At 32.6% G+C, this 21,940-nt stretch overlaps 2 protein-coding genes, 1 long non-coding RNA gene and 2 other non-coding genes across 5 annotated transcripts; 4 read left to right on the top strand and 1 right to left on the bottom strand.

The window, feature by feature from the left end:
• The first annotated feature begins 5,710 nt into the window (after positions 1-5,710).
• LOC129874112 (uncharacterized) lies at positions 5,711-6,721 on the top strand. Its single transcript, XR_008762835.1, has 3 exons — positions 5,711-5,791; positions 6,386-6,455; positions 6,634-6,721. It is a non-coding gene; the product is annotated as an uncharacterized LOC129874112 (long non-coding RNA).
• A 1,235-nt stretch (positions 6,722-7,956) lies between these two features.
• Positions 7,957-10,326, top strand: LOC129875198 (L-type lectin-domain containing receptor kinase VII.1). The gene has a single exon (XM_055950645.1). The coding sequence runs from the start codon at positions 8,008-8,010 to the stop codon at positions 10,102-10,104; it is 2,097 nt and encodes a 698-aa protein (XP_055806620.1). The 5' UTR covers positions 7,957-8,007; the 3' UTR covers positions 10,105-10,326.
• A 156-nt stretch (positions 10,327-10,482) lies between these two features.
• TRNAG-GCC (transfer RNA glycine (anticodon GCC)) lies at positions 10,483-10,553 on the top strand. The gene has a single exon. It is a non-coding gene; the product is annotated as a tRNA-Gly (tRNA).
• A 1,255-nt stretch (positions 10,554-11,808) lies between these two features.
• Positions 11,809-11,881, top strand: TRNAF-GAA (transfer RNA phenylalanine (anticodon GAA)). The gene has a single exon. It is a non-coding gene; the product is annotated as a tRNA-Phe (tRNA).
• A 63-nt stretch (positions 11,882-11,944) lies between these two features.
• Positions 11,945-14,221, bottom strand: LOC129875264 (uncharacterized). The gene is made up of 3 exons (XM_055950716.1): positions 13,919-14,221; positions 13,073-13,313; positions 11,945-12,565 (listed from the first exon to the last, which is right to left on the bottom strand). The coding sequence occupies exons 1-3, from the start codon at positions 14,180-14,182 to the stop codon at positions 12,129-12,131; spliced, it is 942 nt and encodes a 313-aa protein (XP_055806691.1). The 5' UTR covers positions 14,183-14,221; the 3' UTR covers positions 11,945-12,128.
• Positions 14,222-21,940: the final 7,719 nt, after the last annotated feature.

The raw sequence follows: 21,940 nt of genomic DNA, 5'->3' as shown, positions 1-21,940 counted from the left end.
ACCTTGAACGATGTATCAGATTTAAATATTTTTCACTGATTCATTTATGGTCAATTCAGCAGTGATTGCTGCTTTTAGATTCGAGTAAGATACATCGTCGTCCACTATGATTCCATCACTTTTGTATTGTTCATAACTCACCTCGGATTTCCAAACTCCAGAATTCTCTATAGTATTGCGATATTAATCTCGATTCGCTTGATGAAAATCGAATTTTTGATTGAATTTTTTGTTCGTAGTTATGCTCTGTTTTTTGAGTTTTTCTTCCTCTTCATAACTATTACATTTTTTAAGGATTATTTCCCTTAATTAGCACGGTAATTGATTGAAACAACCAATCTTAACTTAAATTACGTTACTATCCATAAATAATTCAACAATATTAATTATTCTACACCCAAAACCTGATGTATCAGCAAAATATGTAATGTATCAGAAATATGAAAAAAAAGAAAAATCGAGTAATTTAAGAAAAAGGAGGGATATATTGTAATTGAGCTTTTTCACTATAGGATTTAGGTAAAATTATCTATTAGTTTTAGCTGATAAACTATTTTGCTTAAAATAAGTTAAGCCAAATATATTTTAGATATTTAATAAAGTTTGACCTATATAAATAATGTGGTCTACTGATGAAAAGGTGTGCGAGTCTGTTCTTATATTCAAATTCCTAGGTCTTAATTTTAATAAAAAGCAAATAAGGTCTTAGTATACAAAAGATAAATCCTTAAAAAATAATATTCCCATTAAGGTCATGTCAAAAAGCGGGACTTTTGAACAGCCTTGAAAAATAACATTCCCATTGTTTGGTTGGTTTTATAAAAGAGGGTTAATCTAGGTATAAAATCCAGCACAACATTTTATGTTATTATGCTGGAATGTTAAAGATAGTTTAATCTCTGTATAAAATCTTGCAAAATATATAATATAATGTTTGATTGGAATTTTACTTCTCTTTATACATAATAATACATGCATAAACTAATGAGAAAATTTCTAATGTTATTTTGATATGAATGAAATAATAATAGAAGTATTAGTTATACCTATATTAAAATAAAAGACTTGAAAGATTTCCTTTTCGAGGATATAATAGTAAACAAACTTTTTTCAAGTAAAAAAATGAATATTTACTATATAAATTTTATACACATTTGTTTAAGACGCTTCACTTTATGTGACTATACTGAGTATATAATTTTTATACATTTTTACATAACAAGCTGAGCATTCAAAAAGAAATAATCACTACTTTTTAATTCTCGCATTATAATTTATGTATTACTAATTCCAGCATAACTAACTCTTTGTATTAGTAATTCTTACTTAACTATCTTCTATATAGCTTATCTTTGGACCAAATGACTCTATTAATTACTATTGACATTATGTAGCAAATTATACATTTATGTGTTAAAAATCGAATTTGATGTGTATCAGGTATTGATTTGTTTTTAACTTTTATATTCATTTGTTTCCCTTAATTTGTTATGCTCATATATATATATGTATTATTCGCCAAGTATTGTCTAAAGGATTTCTTAATTGAAATTCATTCTCATTAACTTTTGGGAATATTTATTTGGTCGGGGACTATTCATAAATGGTGATAATTAGCTTGTAATTAGTTCATTAAATAACATTCTCTCAAACCTTAACTTACGATGTATAAATACACTGAGGTATCAGAAGAAACTAATTTTTCTATATTAGTTAGTTGATGGCTAACGTTTACAATAAAGAAAATATGTGTTGTCTCCTCTAAATGATATCTAAGATGTGGCTAAAGAAAGTTCATACATTTTGTGAGAACTTTCGTAATTATCGCATATCTGTTTTTGTTACTGAAAAATCCATAAATCTTCTAACTAGTACTTACATCTTTAAAATAATACATTAACTTAAGTATTATATTTCAAAAATAAACTGTCGTGGAAGGAATGTCTATAGGATAGGACCTGTTCTATTGTCATCCCTAGCCGTGGAACGCTTAAAAGTTTGGATGAGTCATAGTAACACATACATTATGTGTGAATTTTTTCTATCTTATTTGTTCACTCAGCATATAAATATGAGTTTTTTTTTTGGGTGTGTAACTATTATTTAATTGAAGAAAAATACAACCCCAATAATATGGTCCGAAGAAAATAGAAAATTAGCAAAATATGGTTGGTAGACCAGCCGATATCACATTTAATTAGACCTCTCGTAATACTATATACTAGTAAGCAATAAAAAGTCATAATTAGTTATCTATAATATTTCAAACACTGTCCATTAGAAAAATGAGAACGAAATAAAAATAAGCAAATTATTCCGTTATACGCAAGTCACAAAATTATTATTTTTGTCCCGTAAAATTTATATCATTTTTTTATTTTTTATGCCATTATGCTATATATATTATTTTTCTCTTATACTTGAAATTGTGATTTTTGAGCCGAGGGTTTTTCGAAAACAACCTTTCTATCTCTATGAAATAGCGGTAAGGTCTCCATACATCTTGCCCTCTCCAGTCTCCATTTATAAAATTTCACTGAATATGTTGTTTAGCCAAGTCACAAAATATTTTTATTTGCTAATCTAGAGGGGTCTTTAAATGACAGATTTTTCAAATGTCAACTGTTAGAATATTATATAAAAATGCAACATTTAATGAATGTTGAAAGAGAAACAAAAAGTACAAATTATGAGCATCTAAAAAAACAAAGGATAGATATATTTTTCATTTACTTTTCATACTTGCATAGGTTTGTTATCATGGTGTGTTTCAAAATTAACATCACTTCCTTTTTTTTCTTTTTGACCAAAAAGCTTATAATATTGTAAAATATGGACTATTTTGCAAGGCTTATTCTATTAGCCCTTTATTTATTACTATAGTCTATAGTATACTACTACATTTGGATGTACTATTACGTATACGAATAAACAAAATGTCGAATATTTTCCCTAAAATATATTACATTAATCAACGTCTCATGCATTTTTTTCTTCTTTTTCATCTTTCTTGTTTGACAAATCATTTGTTTTGGCTAAAAAAAATTCAACATGTCATTAACTATCTAGTGCCCCATTGTCATCAAAGAAGGCGATGAAGATTATTTTTTTGTTAATCAAAGTTTCAATTTCAAATTTTGAGTATGATATATTTTTTTAGTAGGAAGCGCTTTTTCAAATTGATATTACACAATGAATATAAAATAATCGAATTACAGTACGAATATATTGGATGAAAAAAACAAATATTCTTATTCCAAGCCAGTTGACCCTAATGTTTAGTCCTTAAATTATTGAGCCTCAACACCAATTATTAGCTATTTTTCTAATAAATTTTATAATCCTGAATATACCTTGGGTTACTAAGAATAAAACCATTGGTGCTATTGATTGAAATAAAATTTTGTGTAGAAAAGACAAACCGATGGAAAATGAAAAGAACATCAACTATCTCATGGTTGAATTTAGTAAAGAAAAGAAGAATGCCTCTATCCATATAAACAAAGTGAAAGGTTGAGCTAACAGAATAACTAAGTGTGGGCTGTGATTAGGGCTGTACAGGGCAAATCGATAAACCGCACCAAACCGACAAACCGAACCAAACCGGAAAAAAAACCCGACTAGTGGTTTGGTTTGATTTGGTTTGGTGTTCGGAAAAAAAACCCGACCATTATAGGGTTGGTTTGGTTTTAACTAAAAAAAGTCAAACCGAACCCAAACCGACCCGAGTATAGATATATTATTTTTAAATTATATTATACATAAAAATATTTATTAAAATATAATTTATAAATATTATTTTTAAGTTTCTTTCATAATTTCTGATTTTCTGTCTAGATTTAGACTTGAGCCCAACTAATTAATATGTAAAACAGGCCCAAAAAAATGAAGATGAAGCCCAAAATCTTTTCAAAAGACCCAAAGGTCCAAAAGACCAAAACAATCAGATAAAGAGGAGAGCATATGCTCCTCTTTCACAACCCTAGCTTCCTTTCCATTTTTCTTCCCTCTCTCAACAATATTCGCCGACCCTCTTTTGCTTTCCTCTCAAATTAGCAACAATCAGTTCCTCTTGTTGTCTCTTTTATGAATGTTTATGTAGGTATATATCTCCTTCATCTTTTGTCTGCTCAGTTCTTTTGGTTCTTCGTTTAATCGGTCGAATTCATTTCCTTTTTTGTGCATCTTCTGTATGTTTTCGTATTTGAGCGAACTGAATTTGGAGGATTTTTGGTTCTTTGGAGGCGCTTATTTATTGGGGCCTAAAGCCATCAAATGTTTGGAGGCGCTTGTGTTAGGGTGGGGAGGCGAGTTATGGTGGATATCCATGGATTTCCATATGCTATGGTATACATAATATGGGTTGATACATATTTGATCAACTTCTGAAATGATCGGATAAGTCGAGCTTCAGAGACTGTTCTTTTGGTTTCTATTAATAGTTGTCCCCAGCTTTCTCGATTTGGGTTTTGTTAGTCAATTATTGTTGCTAAAGTTTGACATCAATATAGTTAGTTGCTAATTAAAATTCAATGTTGAAGTTAGGTTTCTTCTGCTATAAACTGTTATTTGCTGCTATAACTGTTCCTTGTGTGCTAGATGTTGATGTATGCAGCTCCTTGTTGCTTCCAAAGAAAAATTGGTCAGCTTCTTAGAGTAAATATGTGCCTGCACATAACAAATAAAAAAGCAAGGAGCTGCAGGGGGCTTGTGGTGCATGTTTGTTGCTGCGGGTATTTCAAAAGGGAAGTTGTCCTGGGTGGAGGGCTGATGTATTGGTGGAGTCCTAGCATGGCAGGGTGATGTCTCCATATTATTGCCTTCTATTTTCCAAGGTGTCCTAGATGCTATTGTGCCTACACATAGACCATTAACAAAATACAAGCATCCAACCAAACAGGATAACCAGAAATGGCCATGTGAGGTCCTCTTAGTTGAGGTGTTTGATTTGGTGGTTGTATCTGTGATGTCTTCTATGCAGTTGTTGTTAAGGCATGTTGATGTATCACTCCAGCAACCTGCAACAATACAACAAACAAACCCAAGCAAGAAAGGACTTGCACAATCTAGTAAAAAAGAAAGGACCTCAGACAGTGCTTTAGAGCCAGTTAGTTTTTTCCAAGTCGCTCGACTAACGTCTCCAATTACCCGTTTGAGTTGAAACTTCATGAGGTTTGCATATATATCCTTTTCTTTAGCCTTGCAAGATTTGAAGGCTTTTTACCCAAGTTTGAGGTTCCAAATAGCAAATTTCTCTCTCTTTAGGCTTAAGACAGCTGATTGTTTCAAGGTCGCTCGCCTAACGTCTCCAATTATCCGTTTGAGCTGAAACTTCTTGGGCCTTGTCAAAATAATATATACTGCAATCCTGCAAAGTTTGGATGCCTTGGTGTAGGTCCTCAGGTTGCAAAACACCCTGCATCTCTGACCCTGCTGTAGTTTGGTCATAGTCTGCTGTAGTTTGGTCATAGTCTGTTGTAAGTTTGGATGCCTTGGTGATGCCTTGTTTGAAATCTGGCATGATGAAACCTGCAGCATTCCTTATATACTAAGTTGTTATTGTGCTGTTACTCTATTTGTTGTGCTGCCTTATTATCTGTTGTAATATCTTAGAAATAGTTTCATTCATCTATGTTAGTTCTTAGTTGTATCTTAAACATCTATTACAAATTATAACCTTTTTTTTGTTATATACAGAAATTGTCTCAATAATGGCTACGATCACCTTCTAAAGAATACAATTTTCACGACAGTTTAGAAGAAGTCCAGAACATCGAGCAAGTTGATGAAGGTATTGTTAATTGGTTTATTGTTTATTCTATAACTTTGACATTGCTTAGTACATTGTTAATTGGTTTATTGATTTATTCAAATCATAGTTTATTTGCATCTCTTGTACATAGATGCATCATAAGGAAAGCAGACAAATAGTTCCATACTGGTATAACTTTGCTACTGCCTTAGTGCTACTGCAGATAGTTCCATACTTTGCTACTGCCTTAGTGCTACTGCAAATAGTTCCATACTGGCACTACTTCATGATATTAGACTCTTGTTTTTCTGCACAATGACCAAACCTTGTTATTATTCTGAAGCTAAATTCATCAAATAATCAGCAGATTACTAAATAGGCTCCTACATGCTGCAGGCATCATACAGTTTTTGGTAAGTAAATTGCTTTTTCCCCGTAAGTTGGTCCTTTTAAACTTGAGAAACTTTGACAAAATATTGCACTGTCTACAATATATTCCTGTACCTAGTCAATCAATTAACTAATAAGAATTTTCGGTTTGCCTTGTACTTTAGACCTTAATGTGTTATTAAAGTGTTACAGATTTGTTTTTTTTTCTTATTTTTGTTATTAATTTATTCATTTTTCTTGCAGAGTATCGAGACTCACCTTTGAAAATTAATTAGCCAATTTCATTCACGATGCACCATCTGTGTGAGAATTGGTATGTTAATTGATTACACTATTCTTTTACAAAAGTTAAAGACTTCTTCTACAAAAAGTTGTTTTGTAAAGCTCATTTTTTTTTAGTTATGAATTGGCTGGCATTTATTCATGATGCACCTTTGGAAACCTTTATATCTCCTCTAGAGCTATATTTGACTTAACTTTTTATTTTGCAGATAAGAAAATAGAACCAGATATGCAGATTGCTTCCAATATTATGTTTATTGAGTTTAATTGAGAGATGAAGCAACTTCAGTTGTAATAGTTTAGATGATTTAGAGTATACTCAAACTTTAAGGTGGATTTTTGTTTTTGTGACATCTAACATATCATTTTGTCTAAAGCTGTAGTTGCTTAATTTTATGGAAGAAACTATATTAGTTTTTATTTATGTGTGATTAAGTTAATTGGCAGAAGTGGTGAACATTTGGGTTCATTATGGCTATTTGACATTTTAGTTATATTATAAAGTTAAAACTTTGTTTTGCCTCCGTCTATAAAAAACCCGAAAAACCCGAAAAACCCGAAAAACCCGAAAAATCCGAAAAAAATTAATATTGAAAAACCCGACTTGTATTGGTTTGGTTTGGTTTATAGATTTAATAACCCGACACAAATGGTTTGGTTTGGTTTGTAACAAATCCGAACCAATCCGGTATATGTACACCCCTAGCTGTGATCATATCATCGCGCCTTGCGTGCTCTTGAGTTTAATCTGGCCCCTTTATGTTGGTGACATCATAATTATCGGAGGGAAGGGGGGCCATATAATCATGTTGTTCTGGGACCCTAGCCCTTTGGCATATCTCTGTAATGAGGCCTCCGATTGCAAACCCCCTACCTCTATGAATTATGCACTTCCTGATGGTAGATATCGACTGTCGATTAAAAAAATTAAATAAGTCTAGTATTGAATTTTAAATGTGATAAATTTATAGGATATAAAATATATCATCCGCATCTCTATTCCTCATTTTTCCAATTTCAGAAATAATGTATACACGTTTAATTCAATTTACCTTTTAAGAATTAAATTATGTAAATTTTGATTAATATTTTTTAAATTTTTATAAAATTAAATTAATATGAGAAAAAAAGACATTATTTCCTTGATTTTCTGTACTTTTACCTTTTCCCCCAAAACATACAAGGAGTCAAACTTTCTGCGTTTGACTTTTCTTCAAGCTGGCAGCCGCCGGTTTTGTGTTGCACCTCCTCACTTTTTTTTCCTCTTTATCTTCACATTTGCAGCATATTTTTATTATTTTGGTCGTTTATACGTAAGAAACCTTCCTAGTTCTTTGACTTTTTACAAACAGATTGCTTTCTCTTTCAATTTTAAGATTGTGTTTTTGAGTATAATAATAATAATAATAACTTGATTCCCCTTCTTGTAATATTTCCCAATTTTGGTGGAATTTCTTTTTTTGACCAAGTATTTTTTTGTCAAATATACCTGGTCACAAGTGATTAAAATGATATTTCCCCATTTTCTCTGCTTTCCATAATTCTTTCTCCATGAGAATTAGCTGTGCTTCTTCTTTCTTAGAATGAACCAATATTATCCAAAATTTCTTTTTTCTTACCTGTTATTAACCATATTTTCTTGTAATCAATCAGTTGCAGAAACTGATTTTGTCTTCAATGGCTTTACACAATCAGATGTGTCAATTTTTGGGAATGCTACAATTGAATCTAGGATACTTACTCTTTCAAATGACTCAACTTTCTCAATTGGTAGAGCTCTGTACCATTCAAAGATTGCCACAAAAGAAGTCAACTCATCCAAAGTTCTTCCCTTTTCAACTTCTTTCATTTTTGCAATGGCTCCCTACAAAGACAGGCTACCAGGACATGGCATAGTTTTTTTGTTTGTGCCACACACAGGTATTGATGGTACTACTTCTGCACAGAATTTAGGTTTCTTGAATTTTACAAACAATGGGAATCCCAATAATCATGTCTTTGGGGTTGAGTTTGATGTTTTCAAGAATCAAGAATTCAATGACATAAATGAAAACCATGTTGGAATTGATGTCAATTCTCTTGCATCAGTGTTTGCTCATGAAGCAGGATATTGGCCTGATGAGAACACTAAGTATAATAGTGATGGTAGCCTAAATGAGGAGTCTTTAGAGACTTTAAAGTTGAATAATGGAAGAAATTACCAAGTTTGGGTTGATTATGAAGATTTCAACATTAGTGTAACTATGGCACCAGTTGGTATGAAAAGGCCTAAGCAACCCTTGTTGGATTTTCCTCTAAATCTCTCTCTGGTTTTTGAGGAAGAGATGTATGTGGGGTTTACAGCATCCACTGGAGATCTTGCTCAAAGTCACAAGATTTTATCTTGGAGTTTTAGTAACTCGAATTTTTCGATAGGTGATGCTTTGATTACATATGGGCTGCCTTCATTTGAGCTTCCTGAGGATCCAGTTTATCGATCGAAGGGATTCATTGCAGGTATGACAGTGTCACTCTTGTTTCTTGTTATGGCCAGTGCAGTAGCTTCATGGTTTCTGATTAAGAGAAATAGGAGAATAAAAAGGGAAAGAGAGGATATGGAAGATTGGGAATTGGAATATTGGCCACATAGGATTACTTATCAAGAAATTGATGCTGCAACAAAGGGTTTTGCCGATGAAAATGTGATTGGAGTTGGAGGTAATGGGAAGGTTTATAAAGGGGTTTTGGCTGGGGGTTCAGAGGTTGCAATAAAGCGCATTTCTCACCAAAACAGTGAAGGGGCAAGGCAATTCTTGGCTGAGATTTCAAGTCTTGGTAGGCTAAAGCAAAGAAATTTGGTGTCATTAAGAGGGTGGTGCAAGAAAGACAGAGGCAGCCTGATTTTGGTTTATGATTACATGGAAAATGGGAGCTTGGATAAAAGGTTGTTTGAATCTGATGAAAGAAACATGCTGAGTTTTGAAGACAGAATTAGGATTTTAAAAGATGTGGCATCAGGGGTTCTATACTTGCATGAGGGATGGGAGGCAAAAGTGTTGCATAGGGACATTAAGGCTAGCAATGTTTTACTTGACAAGGACATGAATGCAAGGCTAGGTGATTTTGGTCTAGCCAAAATGCATGATCATAGTCAAGTAGCTAGCACGACTCGAGTTGTTGGCACCGTGGGATACTTGGCGCCAGAGTTCGTCAAGACTGGACGTGCCTCCACACAAACCGATGTGTTTGGATATGGAGTTCTAATTATGGAGGTGATGTGTGGAAGGAGGCCTATAGAGGATGAAGGCAAGCCACCTTTAGTGGATTGGCTGTGGGAACTACTGAGACGAGGTGAATTGTTTAAAGCCTTTGATAGTCGATTAAGGACTCATCAAGATTTCAGTGAAGAGGAAGCCTTAAGGGTATTGCAATTAGGCATGATATGCACGAGCCTAGACGCCAAAGCTAGGCCAAGCATGAGACAAGTGGTGAAATTCTTTGACAGGAATAGTGATGTTGATGAATATGAAACTGAGGATATGGATGCTTACCTTCTGGAGAGTTTGAGATCTAATACCATGTTGTCCAATTTTTCCTTGAGTTTAAGCCATGGTTCACATCCAACATTTGAAGAAATTAGAGAAGGTTTGTCTTCTTCCATGTCAATTTCTTGGACAAATTCTCTGGTGGATGGTAGATGAGTTTAACATTTGGTTGGTTTTTGTCCATCACTCTGCTTTAACTTTTGTTAACCTTCATCTCCTATACTTCCAGGGCCAAGCTTTGATTGAATTGGCATTTGCCAATGCTGCTTCATGTATCTTTTTTATATGATGGGGTAGGAAAAAGGATAGGCTAGGAGATAATGTATTCATTTCTTTTTTTGTACCTTGATACTAGTTGTAGTGGAAGAGTTTGTTCTCTTTTCTCTTTTTTTTGATTTCCACTAGAGAATTTGTTGCTTATATTTTTCATTTTACACAAGATATGTTGATAGTGTACATACATGAAACTCATAGTATGATTGATTGAAGGGAATTATAGTATGTTTAAATTGTAGTTCAAGAAAATAATATGGAGCACCAGTGGTCTAGTGGTAGAATAGTACCCTGCCACGGTACAGACCCGGGTTCGATTCCCGGCTGGTGCACAACCCTTTTTGGCTAACTCATTTTTGTTTATTTCCATTTGTTTTCTTTCAACTTTTGGACAAGAAACGGACTTGTATAGATAAAGAGAGCCCACTTTTTTTTAAAGGACTGCAATCCAAAACTTTTTGATTTGTGGATCGATTTTTACACGTTGATTAGTTCTCTGCTATGCTCAATTTGCATCAATAACAAGGTGGAATAAGGTTGATTCGTTATTGTTTTTTAGTAAGGTATGCGATAATTATAACACCGGTATTTTGAAATTAGAACTTTGGTCTTGCATGTGCCAATAGTGTATCTAAGATTGATTAAGCAACGAGAGATTTAACAATGAAGCAACGAGAGATTTAACAATAAAGCAAATATAGACCGTTATTTTTTGATGGCTTGAAAATTTGTTCATTTTTGGTCTTTTCACATTCTTGACGATGAGTATAGGTAGAATATGTAGTACATCACTATACTTTGCTCCATCGTTCCCTAGTTTTCCTCTAAAATTGAAAGTTTCAAGTCAAATTGAGTGTGCTTGAAAAGTTACGATTGGCATAAATTAAGTCCCAAATTAACATTGGTAACACAGTATAGACTTTGAATTTTAATGATGAATAGAAAGATAGCTCTCTCGAGCTAAGTAGAAAGTATATGTGCTCATATCATATGAATATGTTTATAATTAAGTAATCTGCTTAGACTATCATCTCGAGTTAAGGAGAAAGTTCTGTCCACATATCATATGATTTCTCATCTACCTTAACAACTGGATTATACAAGAGGGTGCTCTCTTTGTTGGGCTTGTCCACATATCATATGATTTCTCATCTACCTTAACAACTGGATTATACAAGAGGGTGCTCTCTTTGTTGGGCTTGCTAGAGATGTGATATTAATTTGAAATCTAAACAACGTTATAAAAATCAAAATGTGATGGAGCTACCTAATGCATAATAACATATTTAGTAAATATTTAGTAATAATGGTTTAGGATGTCAATTACTTGATATATATATATTGTCGTATTAATAAGAGAATCTGACTTTAATATACGTTTTTTATGACATTAAATACTTATAACACATATTGTCCGCTTATAATCCAACAAACCTCACGAATTTATCCCTTTGGTATGCTTTAAGGTTTTCTTCTCTTGAAACTCTTTTTCAACTTTATGGAAATGTTCAATGGTGAAAGGGTGTAACAGCAATCTTTTCCATTTATTTGTTAATATAAATTTATGTACAAAGTCAACAATGAATTGCGGGGATAGCTCAGTTGGGAGAGCGTCAGACTGAAGATCTGAAGGTCACGTGTTCGATCCACGTTCACCGCAATTACATTTTTGAAACATTTTTTATCTGTAAACTCTCACATATATTAACTTGGATAGATGTACTCCCAAATTTTCCCAATCTTTTTATCCAAAATTGAACTTTCAGTAGCCACCTTCAACCACTTTTCACGTGTTTTTACAAATTATATAAATCTATACTCTAAGCTCACACTAATTGATAAGTCAAATATATTAGAAAACTACAAAAATGGAACACTCCAACAGTGTAATCTAACGCCTTGATAGTTCACACCACTTCAAGTACAGTAGGATGTAAATTTGGAAAATTTCCCAACAAATCAACCGTAGGCATCGATGCCTTGGGCTGTGGCAATCGATATGAATAATATTCGTCAGTTGATGATAATGGGGATTTAGAAGTAGTCATACGTTTAGATGTATTAAGCCACTTAGCTTGCATGTATTTTTGTTTCCTCCATGGCGCAATATGCATTTTCTTCTCCTTCATACACTTCTTAGCAGCATTGCACAAAATCTTTATTACTGACAATAATCTCTCTAATTTCCCTACAAATACTTCTGGCAGCCATTTCACCAGTCGATTGTATTCTTCGCTTGCTTTACCTAATTCAAATTCCCCTCGGAAATTTAATTCGATAATTACCCTCACTTCTCCCCTCTGAGGGCTCGAATTGTCCACCATGTCTATGAATGTATGTTCACCTGTTACATCGTATAAGAACACTATTAGATAGTTAATGATCGATAGTATATATATACTTTGTTATAACATATTATTCATCCTATTTTTTAATTTATTAAATCATGCTTGTTAGAATAAACATTTACATGATTGTGTAAAAATACAAAGTTTAAAGGGAACTTAGCCACTTGCAGTACGCCGATGTTCGCATGATAAATTTTTTTAAAAGAAAATACACCCTATTAAGCCTACGATAATAAACCTAAGCTTTAATCATTGACATCACAAGACTCATTATTTTTAAGGATGTCACATTTAATATTTATATTTTCTTTATAAATATATATATAAAAATATACACCCCTCCAATAAGCCTCCTAGATCTGCCCCTTGGACTGGTACGTAATAAAAAAATATTTAAAACAGATATATAGTCCTTTAACTTAATTTTTTTTTCAAATGACATATTTACAAAAACGTCTGTGTCAATATAATTATAATATTGTAAAAATGAATATTATATTTACCTGAGGGAATATGTGGTGAGCTCTTCCACTTGGACTTGCAAATTGCCGAGTTGAAACCAGCATTTTGTAGGCGACTACAAACCTCTTTCATTAGACAATTTGGGCAACTATTAATAATATTATTATTGACCATTTTCCAGCTGCAATTACAGCTGAAATTAATTTCTGATGCTTCTTTTAAGGTTTGTTTAGTAATGCTTCGGATCTGTGATTCTAATGTTGTCGTCCGGCATAATACTGACTGCAACAACAACAAAGTAAAATAAAATATGAGTAATTAGTAATGAATGGAGGAGAAAATCAAGGCTATGAGACACTAGAGAGAGCTAAATTGGGTTTATATATAAAGGTTTTTAAATTTCTAAGAAGTTTCTTAGTTTTGATTTCAACAGATTAAAAAAATGATGAAAAGGAAAAAAGAAAAAGACCCTTTATGATTAGAAATCTTTTACCTTTTCTCCTTTAACTTTTCTAGAATCCCCACCATATCTAATTAAGTTTGGAAATACCTCAACATATAAGGAATGAATCATGATTAAGACCGTGGAGGGTGAACATTATAATATGAATATAATATCGGATTAAACAAGAATTGAGATTGAATGAGTAAAGCTTTAATACGAAACAAGGATTGTCAAGATTATATAAAGAATCTCAAATATATATGATTGATGTTTATTTAAAGGAAGTTAAAGAGTTATAGTTTTGACATTAAAAGAGTACTTACCAAAGAAGGTAGTAATATTAAGAAAACAAAACAAGAGGTTGTGATTTGTATTCCTGCCAATAATTTAGCACATTCGTTATTATTATTATGGTATCCTAAAAGGGAGATTTGAAACTTACTTGCAAAAGCTGATGTTGATTTTCCCAGAAGTGATTATCTTCAATATTATTTTCATTCTCTTCATTTTCATTTTCATCTTCAACATAAACATCCTCATCACTAACACTTTCTAGTGACGAACCTTGATGATGACCCTCTTCATCAAGAAAACTAAAAATAGTGTCAGAAATATTCATTGTATGATCGCCGGAAAATTCAGTTTCCCGGTTGTGACACGTCAAAATCCGGTGACTTAGAGGTCTCCTAGCCATTACTCCGACCATTATTGCCTCTAAAAATTTTAATGGGATAAAGAGAAGAAAGCGCTCTTAAATATTTGTGTTTTATGACCATTATTAGGAACTGACTTTATAGCAAAAGAGTGCGACCCACAATAATGACGTGGCTAGAGGAAGGTTCATGAACATGAGGAGTGGAGCCCACTCATTTGGAATTGAGTGGACCTGAGAAGAGAAACTATGGACCCACGTCAGTCTATGTCAATTATTTCCTTAAAACTAATAGAATTCTGATTTTCTTTTTCCTCAAAATTACAGCTTTAATTATTTTTGTATGGATATATACACTGGAATATCCTCTCCATTAAAATGAATGGCATCAAAGTATATCTTTTAAAAGTTTGGGCTGATTTATTTTTATTTATTAATTCAGTATATTTTAATGGTTTATATTGCCTTATTGAGAGTTGGATTAATATGTAATTTAAAATTGAATCATGAAATTTTTTATTAAAAAGATATCAGAATTAATTTATTTATTTTAAATACTAAAAATATAAATTTTAAAAAAAAACAAAGTAAACTTGATAAAATGTAGACAAATTGCGTTATGATCACTATTTTTTAATTTATTTTAGACAAAAATAATATAATATATATTGACCCGCTTAAATTCAACTCACTATATTCGACGCTTCTAATATATCCGATGTGAGGAAGAATTGGGAATTTGAAGTTTATCCTATGTTGAGGGTGGGTCCAGCTTCCCTCTTCACCTAAATACAGATAATGTTTTTTGGAGGGTACCACCACTAACAGATAATACTCATAATTTAGGTTCACCTTTTAGCCTGTTAAAGCATTGTATTATTACATTAAGATTGTTATTGATAATTGTTTATAGGATAAATGGATGAATACGCGGCGTCCTGCGTATGGTTTTCGTTAATTATCTGGAATGTGGAGGAAGACGCCTATGGATATTAGAGAAATCCAGAACATTATTGTTTGATAATCTGCACACTTAATGGACCTATTCTACTCTAAATAATTGATACAGACAAATTAGTTGACCATATGATTTGTTTTTCGATTTAGTTTGATTTGTTTTAAATTTTTAAAAATTGATAATATTTAATTTTAATAGAAAAAATCAAATCAAATTGAACTGATAAAGTATATATGTTGAATTTTTAAAATGTGTAAATAAAATATGAAGAATTGTATTTTTTTAAAAGATTGTAACTTTTTTGAAATGTTGTTGTATTTGTAGGTTTATTCTAGACTCTATCATAATTATATATAGTTTTTGAATTAGATCGAAATTATCTTAAAATTCATAAATTTTTGTTATTTATTTTCATAAGAATTAGCGTTCCAAGAATAGCATATGCTGGCTTATTTTTTCATCTTTCGTTTCAAATTTCTAAACTTATCTGGAATTATTATTTTAGCATCTAGTTCATTTTAATTTGCAATATTTTGGAGAATTTTAGAAGTCAAAAGATAGTAAACTCCAGAAAAATTTTCAATATTGTGGCAAAAAAATTGAAAAACCAGTAATCGTTATTGTAGCCTTGTAGGTTACGGGTCGCCACCGTTTCCAGCTTATTTTAGCTGGCCGAAATTTTTCATTAATTAATAATGAATATATTACTCCCCTTTATAATATATGAATAAACAATCTTTCAAGTTGGTAAAACAACCCATTGAGTAGAGATTGAATCTTAAAATGTTTTTACATGACACGACCAAAAAAGACACGTGGAGGATTTAGATGGGAAATCAGCTTGTGATAGTTTATTAGGAAGCATGCAAGTTAAAATCAAGAATGATGGGCTTGCTGACTATGTTCCACATACGCTGGAGGATAACAATGCGGAAAACTGCCATCTTCATGACAACGATGACCATATGTTCATGTTTCTTCCATCTTTCTTAATTAAAATTAAAACTAGATATTGAAGTCCGTGCTACATATTATTAGAAAAATTAGAAAAATATAGACTAACACAAAAATATATATGATCAAAATAATATTAAAAAAATAAAAAAATAATAATATCAAGAATTTACATGGAAATCTTTTTAAATAAGGGAAAAATCACAGACCAAGAGAAACAACTAATATCACTATAATAAGGAATTTTACGCTGGATAGTCACGAGTACAATACTCAAAGTAACCACAACACACTCAAAAGTAATAACACTTTTTTGGTTTCCCACCTTACTAAAATATCGCTCACACTCTATTTTTCTTCACAAACTATTTTCTTATAGTCTATGGTATACCTCACTTTGCACTCTAATATTTTGGATCTCTCTATCTAGATATGTTTTACAAATGAACAAGAGTGTCTTATTTATAGGAAGAGAAAAAGGCTCCCTGTGTCACTGATGACATAAGCAAATGCAGAAATTTCAACATTTTAATGTGAACAAATTTTTTTGGCCGGTTCAACAAAGGTGTGTGAACATATCATTTGGACGGTTGCCAATTTCAACAAAGCTGTGTAAAGATATCTTTTGGCCGGTTGCCAATTTCAACAAAGTGTGAACAAATATTTTAGCCGGTTTAGCCACATCTCCAAGGCATCATAATTTTTACCAAGAAAAGATAAAACATCTTCCATAAACTCGTGGACTCGACCTTACAAATCTCCCCCTCCAGTTCCATGCACCTAAAGGAGGTAACTCTATCTTCTTATCAGAGAGAGCTCATACAAACAAATTCTTTGCACACCTCGAACTTGTCCTTTGTTACCATTTTGGTCAGCATATCTGGAGGATTCTCATTTGTAGAGATCTTTTCAACGTGCATAGATTTGTCTTCTATCTTTTCTTGAATCTAGTTATATCTCACGTCTATGTGTTTCGTCCTTGCATGGTACACAGAGTTCTTGCTCAAGTCTATTGCACTTTGACTGTCACAATAGACAACATACTCCTTCTGATGCAAGTCAAGCTCTTGAAGAAATTATTTGAGCCATATCATCTCCTTAATAACTTCAATAGACGCAATATACTCAGCTTCAGTTGTAGACAGTGCAACACACTTCTGCAACTTCGACTACCATGATATAGCTTCCCTGAAAAAGTAAACAAATATCCAGTAGTATACTTTTTGTTATCAAGGTCACCTGTTATATCAGCATCGGTATAGCCCTTCAAAATTGGATTTGATTCTCTAAAACACAAACATTTATCTGAGCTTCCTCTCAAATACTTGAGTATCCACTTTTACAACTTTTCAATGCTGTTTTCCTAGATTGTCGAGAAACCTTCTGACAACACCAACTGCACGAGCAACATCAAGTCTAGTGCATACCATTGCATACATTAGACTTCTGACGATGAAGGAATATGGAACTTTGGCCATGCTCTCTTTTTCCTCTTCAGTTGTAGGACACATCTAATTGCTCAAATTCATATGACTAGCAAGAGGTGTGCTAACAGGCTTAGCATTCTTCATGTTGAAGCGCTATAGTACACAATCAACATATCATGCACATATAGCAAAAGGATGATAAAATCATTGTCAGAAAATTTTTGTATAAATACACAATGATCTGAAAAAGACTTCTTGTAGTCTTGCTCCCTCATAACAGATTCAAACTTCTTATACCACTGTCTAGGAGCTTGCTTTAGCCCTTAGAGCTCTTTTTGAGTTTGTACACAAAATTTTCTTTATCATTTACTTTGAAGCCCTTAGGTTATTCTATGTAAATCTCCTCTTCTAGATCACCGTGAAGAAAAATCGTCTTCACATCTATCTACTCAATCTCTAAATTAAGACTAGCGGCCAAATCAAGAACTGTACGAATGAAGGACATTTTCACGATAGGAGAAAATATTTTATCAAAGTCAATACCCTTCTTTTGACCAAATTCTTTAACAACCAATCTAGCTTTGTACCTGAGCTTCAAGATGTGTTCTTCAACTTTAACTTTAAACACTCACTTGTTCTTCAAAGCTCTTATGCCCTTAGGCAATTTCATTAACTCATAAGTGTGGTTCTCATGAAAAGATTTCATCTCATCTTGCATGACTTCAATCCATTGATCCTTATGCTCATATTCCATGGCCTTCTCAGAACACTGAGGTTCACCACCGTCAGTGAGTAACACATACTCAGTAGGTGAGTGACGAAATAAAGAAATACGTTATCTTGTAGACCTCTTAAGAGGAATATTTAATACTTCCACTACTTTATGAGAAAGAGTATCATCAATAACAACATCATTGTTATCATAAATATCAACAAGTTGATCTTGGACTTGATTCTGAGCATCACCATGATCATCAGGCCTATTAACATCATGCACACTTGAATGAGGAACTCAATCAAGATGGACTACGCCATCAGAACTTGAAGATTCTAGCCTTTTCATTTTTTAATATCTTCAATAATTTGATTCTCCAGGAAGACGATATCACGTCTTCTTACAAATTTCTTTTCGATTGGATCATATAGCTTGTAGCCAAATTCATCAAGGTCATATCCAACAAAAAAGCACTACCTTATCTTGGATCTATCTTTGACCTCTCATCTTTCAGCACATGTATAAATGCTTTGCAACCAAATATTATCAAATGGTCATAAGAATCATATTTTCCATACCAAACTCAATTTGGAACATCACTTTGCAAAGCAACAACAGGTGATTAGTTAATAACATGTGCATCGATCAACAAGGCTTCACCCCAAAAGGAGTTTGGTGACTTTGCTTTAGAAAGAAACCATCTAACTCTTTCCATCAAGGTCATATTCATCCTCTCACTTAACCCATTAAGCTGATGAGTCTTTTAGTGTCTAATACCTTGATGCTTGTCGTATTCGTCAAATGGTCCACAATATTCACCACCATTATCAGTACGAATACATTTCAGTTTCTTTCCAGTTTCTCTTTAACTAAAGATTGAAACTGCTTAAAGACACCCAACATTTGATCTTTAGTCTTCAAGACATAGATCTAAAGCTTTCTTAAGCAGTCATCAATGAAAGTGACAAAGTAGAGTGCACTACCCAGAGACCTTATCTTCATTAGATCAAAAAAATCAGAGTGCACCAACTCAAGCAACTCTGTCTTTCTTGAAGGAGGGTTAGACTTAAAGAAAACTCTATTGTGTTTTCCAGTCAAATAGTGCTCACACCTTTCTAATTTAGCACTTTGAAAATCTGACAATAATTTCTTCATGGCCAAAATATTAAGTCCTTTCTCACTGATGTGGCTAAGCCTCTTGTGCCATAATATTGAAGAGTTATCGCTCTCAATGGCATTCACCATATTGGCACCAATAGAAGCTGTAGTCTAGTATAGACCACGATGTTTGTTAAATATTCTGGAGTTGGGACACGTTTTTGGCTACTATTTTGTTCAACAAGAAGACCATGTGTGTTTTTCAAGGTGACTACATGTCCCCTACTAAAGCATGGGCCAATTAGAATTGGCCATGTGGCAGTGGGGTCCACTTTTCATTCCAGTATTATCTTAATTCATCTTACTTAATTCTAAATTCCCACTTAATAATTTAATCATGGTGAATTAATCCCTAATCTCGACTAATATTTCTATACTGATAGAAATTTGCAAATAAGTCGAGCAATTTTAAAATTCGAAATTAAAAGTTTTTGAATTTATGTCCATTAGCTCACGAATAGTTCAATGCGCAAAATACGAAATATAATAATTACCATTCTATTTATGACCTATTCTAAGCCTACTTATAGTGATAAAGGGCGGTAGAGTGGTCCTGCCACATGTCCACCACGTGTCAAGCTCTCTACTTGCGGTCATCGCCTTTGTTCAGTAAAATAGTCGTATCTCTTGATCTCGATATCAAATAAATTCACACGATCTATGATTGAAAAGATAATCCAATTATCTACAACTTTCATTTTAGGAGTTTTCCCAAACCATGATGGCGTTATGGTCTCCCCAAGTTAGATCGCCCGAAAAACGTAACTTAAAAACCTCTTTTTTGGAGGGCTTACACTTGGATTTGGCTCAAGGGTCCACCTTGAATTGTGTTTAACTTCACATATGTTATTCATATAATTTATCATATGTCCTTTTTATAAAAACCCTATCATATGGGCTCCACCTCAGCTAACGGTTACAAGGGCTATATATCTTTTAACATATCATTCAAATCATATTGTACGAGCTCTAAATATTATACTCATACTATCCTTATCCTACTACAATAGAATTTCATTCTTTATACTTGTAATATTTGCTCCTCCTCGAGCTCACATTAAGCCATCTGTAGCCTTAGTAACACGAAATATTTTGGGGTGTAACACAATTTTCATTGTCATCCTCTTTATTATCCTCTCTGTCTTTGTTCTCCTTCTTCAATTTTCGACAATTTTTTTTATGTGTCTTTTCATGCTACAATGATAGCACTCAATACCTTGAAGCTTGCCTCTGAATTTGCTCATATTATGTTCTTTATTCTGAGAACCTCAATTCTTGTTTCTCCCCATGGAGCAAGTTACCAGGACATCTAACAAAGAAGAACCTTGAGATTTTCTTCTCATCTCTTCGTTTAAGACACTACTCTTGGCGGAATTCATAGAGATTCAAAATAACCATTCTTCTTGTGTTGACTTCTATCATTTTTCTTAAAAATATATAGCTATTAGAAGTCAAAGTAAATCTTTCCTGATGTGAAAGTTCAGATTGTGTTGCAACCACAGAGCATACTCAGATAAAACCTCGCTCTGATATCAATTTATTGAGAAAATGCGGACTAACACGAAAATATATATAGTCAAAATAATAGAAATAAAATAAGAAAATAATGACACCAAAAATTTACGTGGAAACCCTTTTAAATAAGAGGAAAACCACAGGCCAAGAGGAGCAACTGATATCACTAAAGTAAGAAATTTTATACTAGTTAATCACGAGTACAATAGTCAAAGTGACCATAAAACACTCAAAAGGAAGAACACTATTTTGATTTTCCACCTTACTAAAATATCGCTCACACTTTATTTATTTTTCACAAATTATTTTCTTATTGTCTATGGTATACCTTACTTTGCTCTCTAATATTTTTTCTCTCTATCTTGGTGTGTTTTACAAATGAGCAAGAGTGTCTTACTTATAAGAAGAGAAAAAACCTCCCTATGTCGTTGATGACATAAAAAAATGTAAAAATTTCAACATTTTAATGTGAACAGATCTTTTTGTCCGGTTCAACAAAGGTGTGTGAAGATATCTTTTGCCCGGTTGCCAATTTCAACATAGTGTAAATAAATATTTTGATCGGTTGGCCATATCTCCAAGGCATGATAAATTTTACCAAAGGAAGATAAAACATCTTCCATAAACTCATGGACTAGACCTTACACATGTTACTTTTTGTATCTTAATTTATGTAACACTGATGAAATTTTAAAAGTCAACCAATTTTTTTAATTATTTTAAGTTGTCAATTTCTTTTATTATTTTAAATATTTTTAGTTATTATTCCCTCTGTTTCTTTTTACTTGTCAAATTTTGACTTGGCACATCTATTAAGAAATTAATGATTGATATAGCGAATTTTCCACTTTACCCTTATTAATCACTAAAATCGTAATCTAAATTCCAAAAACATTTTAAACAAACATCAATGCAGTGGAAAATTCATGAGTTTATCCTTTGTATTTATTACCGTCTTTTTTCACCTTTTAGTTTGAATTCCAATGATTTTTTTTTCTTTAGTTGCGTTTAAGTAACAAAAAAAAAGTGATAGCCATTTTTCTTTAGCTGAATTCAAGTAAAAATAATTTGAAGGAAAATAATTT

This window comes from Solanum dulcamara, chromosome 11, assembly GCF_947179165.1.
Source record: "Solanum dulcamara chromosome 11, daSolDulc1.2, whole genome shotgun sequence".
In the NCBI taxonomy this organism is placed as follows: Eukaryota; Viridiplantae; Streptophyta; class Magnoliopsida; order Solanales; family Solanaceae; genus Solanum; species Solanum dulcamara.
This window is presented reverse-complemented; position numbering and strand designations above follow the sequence as displayed.

Coding starts and splice junctions, on each gene's coding strand:
- LOC129875264 (XM_055950716.1), bottom strand. CDS start 14,182: ATGGTCGGAGTAATGGCTAGGAGACCTCTAAGTCACCGGATTTTGACG. Junction 13,314..13,918: donor ATCAACATCAGCTTTTGCAA/GTAAGTTTCAAA, acceptor TTGTTGTTGCAG/TCAGTATTATGCCGGACGAC. Junction 12,566..13,072: donor CTCACCACATATTCCCTCAG/GTAAATATAATA, acceptor ACGATGTAACAG/GTGAACATACATTCATAGAC.
- LOC129875198 (XM_055950645.1), top strand. CDS start 8,008: ATGAACCAATATTATCCAAAATTTCTTTTTTCTTACCTGTTATTAACC.